Below are 16,071 nucleotides of genomic sequence, written 5' to 3'. Positions count from 1 at the left end.
TTGCCTTCTTTTAAAATCATAAGAATAGACTTTTGTTACTGTGTAGGGCCTCATGTTCTCATTTTTTTTCCACAAATGCAAAAATTCCATCAATTCTGATCAATTAGACGAACAGATAAATTATGTAAAAGGATAGTCATATACCCGAAACATTAGCAGCAAAAAGAAATAAAGTTGCCAATCAAAACTATCAACTTTCTTAGAGAGTTGTACACAATTTTATGAACGTCGGTTCAACGACAGAGCAGATAGGAGCGGATATAAACCATTAATTCATTTTTTTTCACTGACATAAATTTAATGCCATAGTATTTGTCACGAAGCAGCGATACTGTTATTTACATGTTAATTTTCGCAATAAGTAATTTATTTTTATCAACGAACAGCTAGATTTAAAAACTAGTGATGAAAGTCCATAGGTAATGAGTTATTTTACATTTTTTGTATACTAGAAACTGAATACCTAGCATGGGGCGGACCCAGCTGGTTCGGCGTTATTAGGTGGGGTGGCTGGTCGTAACTTATGGCGTGAGCCCCCTGTCTCAGGAATGTTTAAACGAATGGCTGTTTTAAGTCTAGAATAGTGTTTACTTTCGTAATGTGCAGAAATGTTCACTTTGACAATTCTAGGGTAATGGGAAGGGGACTGGGGAGCCCCATTCCTAAATCCGCTGCTGCGTATATATGTATATATCTTCAATTCTGAGATCTTTCGCTTTTATATCCTACGTTTTATCGCAATATCAATCACTCGTTAGGAAGACCAACTGAAGTCGGATGTAAATAATTACATTGCTATTTTCAGACACCTAATGAAATGTTGCAAATCTGTTTATCGCAAGCTCATCTCATTAGGTGGTCGTTTGATTAAACATTTTGCAACTTTTTTAAAGTATACTATTGATTTCCTTATTAGTTTAATTGTTAAAAGTCACACATCTAAGGTTCATGGCTGCGAGAATTCCCCACCAAGGCAGGAAGTGTTGATTTGTGGCTATATTTGTCAGGTTTAAGGTGTTGTCGTTGATTTCAGAATGTTATTTCTCAACTCTCATCCCACTCCTTGTGGCCGTCATGAATGTGAGACTCATTGTCTAGGTGCCAATATCGTTCAGGGGTGTTGACAACCATAACATATATAAATGTATATGTAATAAGATGGACCGTCCCTCAACGATATTGCCACATTTGATGACACCAGTACATTGTTGTTGTTGTTGTTGTTGTTGAGTTTAAAAAGGTCTGCCCGCGCTCTTTAGTGGCTGCATTATGGCTTGACCACGTCACGTCCCCAAGCGTGACTGAAACATATTTTTGATGCTAAACGGGGAGTTTTATTCCCACCGTTTTTAGGGTTATTGGCCAAATGAGTAATTTTGAACCCCAAATGCCGCGGGCCCTACGATGAATGTCTTCTAGAGTTGTCCTACAGAACACCAGTACATTTACATATCTCACCGTATATAAATAAATGAGGCTATCCGATTGGTCAAAAGCGGTCACGTGGATTGATGTATGATCTATACACCGTTTGTAATTTTAAACCCCACAAATATATTACTAGTTAAAGGTACTCTCGCATGGTATGAAACCACTGAGGGTGTATATCTCATATACCCCCAGCCTCTACCAATGTAACTTACAATACTGTTTCCGGGCAGTATTATAAATTGATTGAAATCCGTAAAGTCATCGCAAAACAAGAGTTTGATGTCAAATAATTCAACATTATAAGAGAAAGCAAAATCACAGTTCAGATTCGTGCTGGCGTCTCAAAGCGTCAGATTAAAAGAGCTTTATTCACGTATAACTTGAAAGGAGTTCCTTGTTTTTCGACTATACACGAACTCTTATTTCGGAACGGTAACAAGTAGGCTTAACCGTGCTATAATTATCGTGTGGATAAATTACAACGCTTTTCACTTATACGCACGCTTATTATCAAACGTTAATCTTGACATCATGGTAGTAGAAGAATTCAGGTCACAGTTTAAAAAAAGTACTGAATTGTCAACCAATACTATACATGCTGTATGTATAAGAATGTATAAAATTGATGTTCTGTTCTGTTCTGTTCTGTTCTGTTCTGTTCTGTTATATATAGGTTGTTCTTGTGAGTGACTAAGTGGTTTGTTAACGGTTATTTTCGCCAGAAACTTTTCAAGAAATATGCAGCCCATCTTTACACATTATTTTCAAACAACTGACTTAGAACGTGTTTCCTGCACGCGAAAAACCTTATTTAGAATAGAACCTAAATTTAAAGCCAATGAAATTGCAGATAGGCGTGTTAAGTACTAGACTTAATCATATTAAAAAGTTTCACCTGTTGCGAGTGCCTACTGCCTACTGCCACTCATCCGATACACACTCCCTGCATCAGATTTTGCGTTGTCAATATTTTTGAAAGTGATACAATAATTATATACTACCTTTATATTTTGATTGTGGATAATAAAACTGTTTCTTCTCTCTTTGAGTTTTTTTATGCTTTGCTAAATTACTGTCTTATCTCGCTTTGTATCCCACACTTAAGTTAGGCCTACTAAAAAAATACATTTGGTTCGGGTTACCCGACCCTACGTTCCAAAATTGATGTTTTATGCATTTTTCTTAAACCTTTAGTAACGGTTTAAGCCACAAAACATTACTTTTGAACAATATGACAATCTGCGATCTGTTTTTTTGTCAGCAATCTTATACCATTGGTTTGCAGATATTTACGCAAACATTTGCTCATTCCAAGACAAAAATACATAAGTTCGAAAACACGCTAAATCTGTGAGAGTGCAGCTTTAAAACTGGCTCTCTTTTCAAAAGTCTTTTCAATTCAATAAATTTTGTCCTTGACCACTAAAACATATTTTTGGAACTCATTTAAATGACCCCAGTGTTTATTTTGTATACATGAATTGTTACAGATTGCAATGCAGTTATTTTAAGTTTTGACATTTTGAATGCAATCAACTCGCATACAAGCCTAATTCAAAAAGTTTGTGAATTAAAAAAACTATAGAAAAATACCAAAATGAGAGATAAGAGAAATCATTTGTTTTATATAAATGTCTTTACACATTTTTAACATGTAATTATAAATGCAAAACCAAACGATTTAAATAACTTTTATTTACATATGAAAAGGTCACCTGAACGGTATGAAGGAGCCCCCCCCCCCCACCTCCACTTTGTATCAGAGTTGTATTTACATGTTCAACAATAAGTTGAACAGGATGTGCTGCCCGAGTTATTGAAATTATACAAGAGTAGCCAGTATGGGAAAAGTGTAAAATGCATTTTCTGAAACTTTAAATCTGAATTAGCTATACACTAAACAAATAGCAGGTTGAATAATTAACAACACCAAACAAAATTGCGACACAAAACGACTTAAAATGAGTTTTAACATTTCCATTTCTGAGTCTGAAACTCACCAACTAAGATCACGGTTACTGAATGTGGACCGTTATCGTATACTTACAAACAGATGAAACATGCCATAAGCACTAGCAGCGCAACATTAAAATTAAGGTATTACAAATTGTGTCCAATGAATTATTTAAAAAATGTAATCTTTAACTAGGAAACCGCATCGGCTGGCCTTCTCCGCCACCAGTGTAGTGGAAAAGCAATTTAGCAATCGCCATTTTTTTTAAATACTTGTTTTAAGTAGCGTGAGCGCCTGTGCTGATAGTATAGCAAAGGAAAAATAGATGATGAAATAAGAAAAAAAATATACAATTATAAAAGTCATAATACAACTTAACTAAAATTAGAACCCAGTGCCTAAACGAAAATAAAACAAATTAAAATAAAAACTTACCGATCTGATCTAAAGCTGTCGATGAAATTCAACAATTCTGCTAGAGAGCTGCTTTTATATGAATGGCCTGCCCGTCAACGAGCGCTTGTCACCAAAGCAGTGATTTCCAATTGGTCACTAGGGGAAAAATAACGTTTGCAGTAGCTGGCGGAATTTCTTCTTACTACCGTAGGGAAAGAAGGAGATCACATGGATACCCTGTGTTATCTTACGTTTTTGTTATTTGTCTAACAATTACAAGTTTTTTTGGGTCTTAAAAAGGAGAAAATGGTTTTACAAATTTGTAATTTTGATTCGCTATTCAAATAACGAGAGACATACAGACATTCATGTGCCAATTGGTAAGAATTGATGTTGATATATAAATAATATCACTTATGACCACTTCTTCTACGAATACAAACCATAATGCGTATATCAAACAGAACGCCTAATGACGAAAAAAAGGAATATTATTTCATTCCTGGTTGAGAGCGTTTGCTAAATCATTCAGGTTGTTGATGTCGCCTCTTTACCTCATCCTGCGACCAAGTTCGTCGCAAATATACTCAATAGAGTTCATATCTGGTGAGAGGGCTGGCTAAGAATTTCATAAAAATGAACCCGAGCCGATTGCGTTCGCACCATCGTAAATGGCGTTGTGCCTAGTGTAAACGACCCCCTCGATGACGTGATAGCAAACGGTTAACGATACCGTACCAACGTGTTGTACAAGAAGCCGTTTGAAAACTACGACGCAGGTACATAATGAAACGTTCAGTTCCTACGTTTGTTTTTGCCACTTCTGCGACAACTTAAGTTTGTTTAAAGCTTTGTAAGACCTTATTTTTCCCAGATCATATTCTTTCCACGTGGGAAAAATAGGATCCTTTTCTTCACAGCTGGGAACATGAAGATCTCATTTGTCACACATTTCGAACATATATGTCACAGCTTCTTGGAAATTTGTGATCGAAGCCGGTTTTTTATGTACCATGAAATTACAATCCTCACAAGTAAAAAAAATGCATAATTTTTTTAACAAAAAAAGTGAATTTTACAACTGAGTCACATTTGTCACAGATTGCTATTTTCAGTATTGCAGATATATTTTGTTAATATACATGTATGCGTATATATTCTTGTCATAAAGAATCGTTGATTATGTTGTTGTCGTTTCTGTTGTTGTTGTTGTTGTTGCTGTTAGTTGGCTGCAGTTGTAGGTGCAGTGGCGGTTGTTGTAGAGATTTTTTTTTGATTTTTATTGTTGCTGTACCGTGTGGGAATGGACACCGGATATAACTCAAAAAGTGATAAATCGATAAGCGTTTGATTTTGACACAAGGAAAGTTTTCTGTCATTTTTTGTATTTTATGGTTATATATTTATCAAAATCGAAGAGTTTCGAATAACTTGATCCTGTGCAATATACGACTATGATGGAAATGTGTCTCCTCTTTTGTATAATAGCCCAATTCCCGTCGAAAGTTGCATGATCGCTCACAAATGTGCATTTATGTGGTAAGATTTCAAACATAAATCAACAAATTGAAAATCAAAATAAAAACTTAATCGAGCGATTTCTTTGTAATAACACTATCTAGTAATGTGTAAGATATCGATACGATATATTTTATTGTTACGGAGATCTTCATACCTTTTGATGCTCTGACGCTGTACTGGGGATAGATGAAGCAAATAAATAACTCTACAGGGGATAGCTATTAAGTGAACTGGGGATAGTAACGATGCATTTAGAATAAAGAGAATGTGATAATGATTACGGCCATTTACCTATACGCGAGCTCGAGGGAAATTGTTTGATGTTGTCCATATCGAGGGATGAGAGCAAAAAAATGTTGCTGTTTTTTTGTATCTGTATGCACTTAAAACTGTTTCATTCATACAGATTAGTAAACCATGATGTGTTTTTCACAAGCATCAATGTTCGAGTCGCAAATATCTAAATATTTGAAATACGCCGGTAATCTGATTTATTGAGGAACACAAAACATATGGCCGTAAAATTTATGTGGTGTTTGCTATTCATATATATAGTATTGCTTTGTAAATCAAGTAGGTACGTTTTCGCACACAGAAAGTCATCAGTAGGGAATGAGATATTGTGATCAAATTTGGAACACGTGAAGCTTTTTTCTAAGCTTGGGTCGATGTTGCTATTACTTAGAACAGAATAATGATCTCTGCTCGTTCACTTCAGTGAGAAAGTATGTATTGTGACCAACCCTGATATTTACGCAGCTTGCATATATATACGTTCATTTAGGAGAGCATGGATCAAACTCATTGTTAACTAAAGTTTGCTCAATAATTTCTTATCAAATTGTACTCCCACTTTTTGCAGATTATTTGAAAATTGGAAACAGACATACATGTATATTAACAGTGTTACCTTCAATTTGTGTCCAATTTTACATATTATCACCAGGACACATTTCTCAACTTTGAAACTATCCTCAGTACATAATACGGCTATCCCCAGTACAGTACTGTGAACATTTCTAAGGGCATATCTTTAACAGTTTAAAAGTTACATTGTCAGTTCTTAGAATAAAAATAGTTGAGCTTATGCTTGTGAAATCCTTCGATTCAGATTTTTTTATTTATTCGATATATTTCCTAAAAATAACAGTACTTGTCGAAATTCTGTAAGTTTCGAGGTGATCATCTCAGATTTGAAGAAACATTGTTCGATGTCTGCTACATCGTAGGCACTTTAAAGTATACCATAGGCCAAAATAAGCATTCAGCTATTAGTTCAAACACTTGTTTTATTTGTGGATACGGTAGATATGCGTTTACACAGCAAGATCTTACCTCTGGTAAAGAAAAACAACTGCATAATTGTCTGTTTACTTATCACTTTTTGAGCTATATCCGGTGTCTGTTCCCACATAATGTGTACGGGTATTAGTGGTATAAGTAGGGATAGTATTGGTTCTTGTTGTCACCGTAATAATTGGTGTATATCATCAACCCATTGGACTCAGAAAGCCAAAAGTTCGTTCTTATGTGTCAGATATATTGTTATGCGAGTATCAGCTAAATGTAAAACTTTGCAAACGACATTTAAATTGACGGCAACTTGTGCAACTGCAGGTACAAGTAAATGTACACGTTGTGTTTCGTGACCTCTCTAATATGTACATAGCTGTCCATCAGATCAAAGAATTGACGTAACGTAGCTTAGGGGCACAACCTTTTAACATTCGCCGCTGCCCTAGAACCGAAATTTAAATGGTTTTAAAAGTTTGGCCTAGGGGAAAAACTTTAACCATTTATATTCCAAATTGTACCGTGATTTTAAGCGCATTACATTACTTTTTTTTTCTCCGACATAAAAGTAAATTTCGACAATCTTTAATCCGCAAGTGCTGGCAACTGCAATGTTGTTTAACGTCCTTTAAAGTTCTGTTCTGCTCTTATGAGGACAATCAAGACGTTTTAGTCACGCATGTAGAACGCAATTAAAACATGCCAGTGTTGTTGTAAATGATGACCTAATTTAACCGGTGTGTGAACTTCCGAATGTCACCAGGAGACCATTTAACTGATGGTCGAGCATTTTCCAGGATAATGAGTTCTTCCTCACTGTGAAAAGTATATGCTGTACCGACTATTAGTTTAAACGTATTTATTTATTTCACAACGATTGTGAAACAAGTTATTACAACATTATACAAGGGCCGTAATGTCAGGTGCGTCCATGCTTCCCGGTTCATTGTTTTGAGTGGAAAAAGTCCTCGATTCGGTGAGTATTATCACTGTTTTCTGTATGTTTAAACGATAATTTTTAGAAACGCACCGAATGAAGAGCAATTGCTCGTTTACGAAGACGCTTGCTTTAGATCAAAATAATGTCTGTATTTAAATATCTCGTGAAAACAATGCACGTTCTTACTAGGCTTCCCGACTCACTCAGTGCATTTTTTGCTTCAAAACAACTATTTAATACCGTTCTCTTGCGTACAAACCCCACCCGATGCTTTGTTCTGGGCAATAACAGTATTGCTATTGTTTTCCGAATGCAGACAGCCAATTTTGGAGTTAAATCGCCTCATTTACGAAAATGCTTGCTGGTTCATTCTGTACATTTTTAGAATCTAGGTTCATCCCAAATCTGGAAGATCTATGGCACATTAAAATAACTAATAAAATGCGTAGATTTTTAAAAAAAAAAAAATTCATGTATATGTAGTATGTACTATACAACTTTTAAGAAGGGTAATTTTGTACAGGTAGTGTATGTATACCACGTGTTAAATTACGTCATATATACTACGTCGGAAGGCAACATTTTGCTTAAAATGAAGACGTAAATCGAAGATAACTTTTCAATCACTACACCATTTTAAATGAAACACAGGGCAGTCTATGCCACCTAAGGAGTCCCGCCTTCCTTGTATTACCGGAGTTTGCTAAGGTGATTAGTTTCAACAAACGCTCCGACAAACCTGTTTCCAATATAATGCTATGACAGTGCTCCGTCAGACAGCCGTATTGTGAAAAGTTTTGTCGACGTGTTTTAAGAAACTAAACTCTCAACCAAACACTGGTAAACGACCGAAGGCGGGGCTCCGTTAGCGGCGTAGACTGCGCTATATTTCATATAAAATGGTGAAGAAATAGGAAAGTTATCTTTGTTTAAAGTCTTCATTCGAAGCAAAATTTTGTTTTCGGACGTAGCGTTTATGACGTTATTTATCACGTTGTATACACACACTGACAGGGCACTCTACTTAAAGTAGAACTGTCATTATTTTTGGAGGTTATATAGTAAGTCGAGACGCGGTTTCACGTAAATGTCTTTACATAAAACAGTTTTATCAACTTAGGTGTAACTTACAACATTTAAGACCTTAAATTGTTCACTGTTTCCTGCAGGATTGCCAAAGTAAACATATAGCACACTCTTTAAGGTAAACTCTTAGTTCCTTTTCATTGCTATTTCCTAAATAATCCACAATTTTACCTTACATTATTACATAAACACTTTTTAAAGGGGCTGTACTCGTCTCCATACAATGAAATAGCGACATAAAAAAAGAGAAAATTGTCGAAACCTGACATAAACTTTGTATCGTTTTGTACAATGCACTGAAGCTTACTAATTTAAGTACCACATAGTTCAAAATTAATTTAATTTTCGCAGTTTTTCTTATATTTTTTTTTCAATTAAAAAAGATAACTAGGTATGTCTACCTAGTGGAATTCATTCCCGTATTGCGTGATTATCTAGTTAGGTATATAGCTTAAAGGTATATTCCAACCGTTTAGGGTTGGTCCGCCCGGTTTGCTCAATCGGTAGAACGTTGGACTCTGAATCCCGGGCGGACCAGGTCATTTCTGTTGTGATTGGTTATGACATCCTTTCAACGACCTTTCGCACTGTACCACTGCCCCTGGCATGTACAGAAGTTGTCAGTTCCTTGCAGAGGTAACGGCACCTAGTACTGCCCAGGATGAGTGTGAGGTGGTTGAAATGTCACTCTGGGACCGTTCAATGTGCTCACGCCGGGACCCGGAGTATAAACTACTAATACCACCACCGTTTAGGGTAAGCCTAGGACAATGGACTGCAATTTTGGCGACACCAGTTCCAACCCGTCTCCAACTCGATTTTTTTTTGATTTTTTTTCTACAATTATGATATGAAAGAGTAAAATATTTGTTTAAAATTGTCCTGAATTCTTTACAGAAAAAAACTTTTTGGTGCCAATCTGGTGTATAGTCCCTTTAATTTATAAAGAACCTCTATTTTAATTTTATCATCAAGTATCCAGAGTTCATTAATTATGTCGTTTATATGGACTACCTTTAAGCGTCTTGTTTTTTTTGTCTATTTAGATTCAGGTTTGATTTCTTCTTTCGTTTCATCTTTTATTACCCGAAAAAATAAATTATATATATATGTACACCCTCTTATTTAATTAAATAATTAACAAAATTATTTTTTGTGAAAAACTAAAACAAAACGACTTGTAATTCGGGTAAATACAGTGTGCCATAGATCTTCTAGATTTGGGATGAACCTAGGTTCTAAAAATGTACAGAATGAACCAGCAAGCATTTTCGTAAATGAGGCGATTTAACTCCAAAATTGGCTGTCTGCATTCGGAAAACAATAGCAATACTGTTATTGCCCAGAACAAAGCATCGGGTGGGGTTTGTACGCAAGAGAACGGTATTAAATAGTTGTTTTGAAGCAAAAAATGCACTGAGTGAGTCGGGAAGCCTAGTAAGAACGTGCATTGTTTTCACGAGATATTTTAATACAGACATTATTTTGATCTAAAGCAAGCGTCTTCGTAAACGAGCAATTGCTCTTCATTCGGTGCACAAGTTCGTTTCTTAAAATTATCGTTGAAACATATAGAAAACAGTGGCAATACTCACCGAATCGAGGACGTTTTCCACTCAAAACAATGAACCGGGAAGCATGGACGCACCTGACATTACTGCCCTTGTTATATGTATCACTCTTGTTAGCACGATATTTCGCGGAATTCTGGTCCGCGTGATATAAAAAAAGTAATTAGGAAATTAACAAGAGCTGTCATAGTGACAGCGCGCTCGACTTTTACGCCGCTTTTAAGTTTAAGGGTTGTAAAGTTTTGGTCAAACATGCATGGATCACTGTAAAAGTCGATTACATGTAAAACCTTAACGTCAAATGATAAAGGGACAAAATTTGGATAATACGCCGGATAGATTTATCATTCTTGATTATTACAATTTTTGTTATTATTTCAATGCGAAGTTGCCGAGTTACTGACTTATATGCAAAACCTTAGCAAGATTTTCTCGGTCGAATAAACAAGGGTCATTATCTGCATTATATTAAAAAAACAGTTATCTAACTTGGTGTTCAAGTGAGTACCATTGTATAAAGTCTCAACCCAATACATCAAGTAGTTGCTGTGATATTAATAACCTAAGTGTGCTAACAGGCAAAACTTTAATAGGGATTTCTATGTGAACTAATAAAGGGCAATTATTTGCGTTATATGCATAATCGATTTATCTAACCTGATTAATTAAGTAGGTTGGATAGTTGGGAACACATGTATTAAGTTCCAATGTAATACATGATGTATTAGCAGAGGTATTGACTTAAGTGTGGTTATATGCAAAACCTTAACCAGAATTTCTAGGTTAATAAAGGGCCACAATTTGCATTGAATTAAAAATAATTATCTTACTTTGTTTTCAAGTAGATTGGATGAACCATTGTGTAAAGTTTCAATGTAATACATCAAGTAGTTGCTAATACCATGGACCTATAAACCAGGTTTATAGGTCCATGCTAATAAACACTGAATATTTACCTATATGTGCTTCCGTGCAAAATCTTAGGCTTTCTAAGTCAAATTGTAAGGAGCAATAATTTGCATTATATGCAAGATAGAATAACTTGATTAATTAAGTAGTTTTGATAGTTAGGAACGCAAGTCTTAAGTTTCAATGCAATGCATAATGATTTATTTGCTGAGATATCGACTTAAATGTGATTTCATGCAACTTAATGAATTTCTAAATCAAATAATAAAGGGCCATAATTTGCATTTTATTCCAAATAATGATCTTACTTGGTTCTTTAAGTAGGTTGGATGGTGGAGTACTATTGTGTAAAGTTTCAATGCAATACATCAAGTTGTTCGCTCTCCCTTTTCTTTGAATAGTCGAGATAAAACAAAATGAAATTGAAATATCTTTTTATTTCCTTCACATATATATATTATTCAACAATACATAATTCATAAAAAAACACTCGAGTCGACATGCCATACAACAAATGAAAGTAAAACTTCTAGTTTTCAAACATATTTGATTTGGTACCTTCCAATATATTAATATGAACCATAGGAAGGCATGAAAATCATTAAACCTAGATATAAGTGTATATATGTTGTTGTTTAGTTTTACATAAAAATAACTACTACTTTTTCTTGCTTAAGCATTGAAACTGACAAATCCTCCGTTCTAACAATGCCTCAGATAATCTATGGTCTTTGGCAAAAGGGAAAATCATTGTTCCATAGCTTCTGTAACAGCGTTCATGCCATGTAGCATTTCTTCAACAAATCACACGGTCTCAATCTCAGAATGATCTTTTGATAAGGTGCAAAAAATACATGTATAAAAGTTGTATTAAATGCTAATAATCTATCACTTCCTTGTTTCATTTCATACGCATAAATTAAAATATTTTATAATCTATGACAGTACTACTGTTCTTCAAAAATTACAAAATATGGCAAACTTTCAAGAAATCAAAGCCTTTATACAGAAAGCTGCCAATCTAACAGAAGCTAAAGGTATGACATGGTAAATCCTGGCTTTTCATCTTTGTCATTTCACATTCACTACATAGTTCCTGACTTTCTCTTGGAGGTTCTCCAATCACTGAGTGGCCTTGACTTTTGATTTCCCCGTTTTCTTGTCCCGCTTTTTCAGCCCATCCATATTGCCCTTGAGCAAGTTGGTGTATGCCTGGAAGAATACAGAAGATAGTTTCATCATATTTCGTTTTTGTCACAAGTGGAATAAAACAAGAGCAAACTCAGATTTTCCTGTTGTTGTTAATCAGTCAAAAAAGGGGCAAAACTCGAAAAAAGGGGTATAATTAAAGATTAAAGTCAGATTTGTGTACCTTGCCATACATCATTGAAGAAGTGGCTTATTATAATACTTAAAAAGCATATTTTGAAGATCTCTTAAAACACATTCATAATTTATGTTTATAAACAATAACCAACTTTGACCCTAGAAATAAGAATATTACTTGTACATCAAGTTTCTGTTGAATTATTTTGAATGATTTTTTAGAGTTATGGCCTAGGAAATTTATTATTATGTTGACCAGAGACCTTAAATATAAATTTTAATTAACTTTGAAAAGTTTCAGAGCTAAATCTAAAGCAAATTTAATTTATTTAAGAATTAAACTCTATGTTGGGAGAACCCTTGTTTATGTAGCTTATTTCTTAATAATTTATTGAAATAATTTACCATTTGAAATTTATTGACATCCTTCTGGCTGATCTGAAATGGGAAAACACAAACTATCAAAGACCTGTGTGGTCCAATAGGATTTAAATTGGTGACAAGTACAAAACATGTTTATACATAATATATATTATATATTCAATTTCATACATCACAGACAACACATAAAATACCAATTATAACATTCTTAATTGCATATTTCAATCTCATCATTTCTTTGAAAGTGAAAGACCATTTTATATGCTTTAAGGTAATCGTTTAATGTTCAAATCAATAATTGGAGTACGGGTAGTTAATGACTTGAAAGGCATTATCAAAATGAGCATTAAGAATGTGTGAAATAATTTCATCTCTTTGACATTTATTGAACATATAGAACATCTAGGATAGGAAAACTTATTTTACACACATTTTGCAACATTTAAATGTTAGGGCCCAATAAATGAATCGACTGCGTAAAGAAGGCAAATAAACAAATAGAGTTTATGAAATAGTTTGCTCTGATTGGCTTGCTTGAATTGATGAACTATACAGTTAATACCAGAGGACAGGCACTCCAAGTACAATCAACATACCACTGTGCTGAGCTTTTTATTTCCAAGATTGGCTCGTACCAGACACTTGTACTCTGATGGCTCTGGGAGATGTCCCTTCCTCGGCTTTGGCTTTGATCTACCATCATCTGAAACAGGTAAAGAAATAAGTTCAAATGTAATAATAAGGCCACATACCATACTTTGTTTGGCCTTACTGAAATCATTTTTGAGGGATTGGTTGGTAGGTCGTTTTTTTTGTTGTTGCTTTTTTTACATGCTAACGCCTACATTCTGTATTGAAGAAAAATGACCACAGAAGCAAATAAAATCTTCAGCTTGTGCATATTTTGGAGAGATGGTCTAGTTATGCCAAACAAACAATTTATTCATTGTGGCCTCATATGTAGATTTGTGTAGGACAGGATTGAATTATCTGATCAAATACTGTAATACCTTGATTACCATTCCATTTAAGATTTCAAATCCTACTATTTTTTACTACATAATTATAAACTTGTGCACAGAATATTATAATACATATTACAAGAACAAGCCTAGATATAGAACATGTAAGATAATGTTTTTTCTGTTACTGATATGAACAAGTAACAATTTCTCTGAACCTATAGCATTTTTAATAGTACTTACCCATCTACACTACTGCCTAAAACCAGCTGTATCTATTAGTGTATATATACATTTCAGGGTTTTAACCTATAAAGCTCAGTTGCTCAAACTTTTAGCAGTCTGTTGTACTGTCATTTAAACAGTGACTGTGGTCCATTATTTTTAACAATGAATAAACATAAATTTATTAAGATTGATTTTTGGCAGAAATTGATCCTACTTTTATCTTTGCATGATATTCCAATTATGGTAAGCATTACTTTTTTACTATCATTTACAAAATTTTAGCCTAAAACAACTAATAGATATGAGAATTGGAGCTTGTTCTGCTTTGTCACTGTTGGCAAATATTTGTCAGAGGTGGTCAAGGTAATTTATTGGATTATAAAAGCAACTGTTAATATTTGTTTAATCCTTTCATTGGCCAATTGAACAGTTAGTTTAAACTTTATTTTACAACAATTGCGCAGAAAGTTATATCAACTTATACTTAATCACTCTCGTTGGCACGATGTTGCACAAGAGTGTGGTCTTGTGTTGTGGGGGAAACCTGAGAACCCGGAGAAAACCAACTACTCTGTCTTGCTGACCACCAACCAAACTCCCATGGGCCCAGGCCAGGAATTGACCAGTTGATTGACATGTTAATTATTAATTAAGTCAGCATCCTTACAAAGGCACAATTGATCCAATAAGTTCAATCATAACAATGTCATCAACAACAATATAAACTCACATCTTTTCATGGTTAGAGTAACTGATCCACTTGTTCGAGATTTCTGGAACATTTTGGTAAGCTCTGTCAAAAACTGAAATGAAAAATATGCAGACATATTACTTAATTTTGGTTTGGGAATAGGGTTATCTTTAACGTTACAAACTATATTTTCTGATGTTTTGTAAATAAAAATATATGACAAAGAAAAATTTCTGTAGGGTAGTTTACGCATAGTTATGCTTCCTAATTATACGAGAACAATAGATGCCTTTGTTATCATTATGTTGTAGTTTGCAGCTAAATTTGCCCAAGTTCTGAGGAGAGAAAATTTGCATATTCTGATAAACAATGTTGTAGGTAATCAGAGGCAGGCCAGGAATTGACATTAGAGAGGGCGTAATGCACCAGTCAATTGTTACAACGCCCCCCTGGTGCGGGGGTATACCGGGGATAGCCGGGGCAATGGACCATGTTTTTACCTGCCCAGTGGCCCGGGTGAATGCAGTGGTATTATCTTTGTGCCAAATATAGCGGGGATTTGGCCTTACATAGGGTCCATAGGGTGTGGGGGCATCATTTGGCAGGGATTGTACAATCAGTTTGTGTCCACAGGACAGTGATTTGAGCTTGGCTGGACTGATAGTCAAAGACCCCACTATTTCCCAGACCAGAGGGGGGAGGCGTGGTTACAATTGACTGGTGCAGGAGCAACATTGCCCCCATTTTATTAAGGCATTCAAAGTAAAGATTGTTCAATCTCACTGAATGATACATGTATTTCTTACATCAGCTAAGGCTATCTACACAATATCTACATAATTATGAGAATATCCTTCCGCCTTCTATGGCAGTATGGTCTGCAAATCTTTGCTTTGATACGATTGATCGACAAATCTGGACCATTTAAATCATGCATGATGTTATTAAAACTAAAATATTTTAAACCTTTTCAGTTTACTATACCAACGGTTACAATTGACGACTGGTGTGTAAATTCCTACAGTAGATAATTGAAAATAACCTCTCAGTCTCAGGCTAGCTACAGCTAATATAATGAACGTTCAGAGATCCATACGCTTTTTTGACATTTCAGTCTAGACAGGATTTATGAAAAAAATAGCATTCAAGTTAAACAATCTTACGTTTGTATAAATGTTTACAAAAATTATCATTTAAATGTTTTTTCAAGAGTTAAAAGACAACAAACCGTATCATTTTCAAGGTAAACCATGCTGACAGCTGTGTGATGTGGACCCCTTATTATTTTCGTTTTAGAAAGCTGCCCGATCTATCCAGACATCTGATTAGCTGCCGGGCATACTATTGACCAATAAGAGTCTTTGTGACATTATTATTTCGGA

At 34.8% G+C, this 16,071-nt stretch overlaps 1 protein-coding gene across 1 annotated transcript; it reads right to left on the bottom strand.

Moving 5' to 3' along the window:
- Positions 1–11,520: 11,520 nt before the first annotated feature.
- On the bottom strand, positions 11,521–16,034 carry LOC128209795 (signal recognition particle 14 kDa protein-like). The gene is made up of 5 exons (XM_052914005.1): positions 15,918–16,034; positions 14,729–14,801; positions 13,405–13,511; positions 12,833–12,865; positions 11,521–12,313 (listed from the first exon to the last, which is right to left on the bottom strand). Exons 1-5 carry the CDS (start codon positions 15,939–15,941, stop codon positions 12,224–12,226), a joined length of 327 nt encoding a protein of 108 aa, XP_052769965.1. The 5' UTR covers positions 15,942–16,034; the 3' UTR covers positions 11,521–12,223.
- Between the last annotated feature and the right edge of the window lie 37 nt (positions 16,035–16,071).

Source organism: Mya arenaria, chromosome 11 (genome assembly GCF_026914265.1).
Source record: "Mya arenaria isolate MELC-2E11 chromosome 11, ASM2691426v1".
NCBI lineage: Eukaryota > Metazoa > Mollusca > Bivalvia > Myida > Myidae > Mya > Mya arenaria.
The sequence above is the reverse complement of the archived record's forward strand: the minus strand, read 5'-3'. Positions and strand labels throughout refer to the sequence as shown.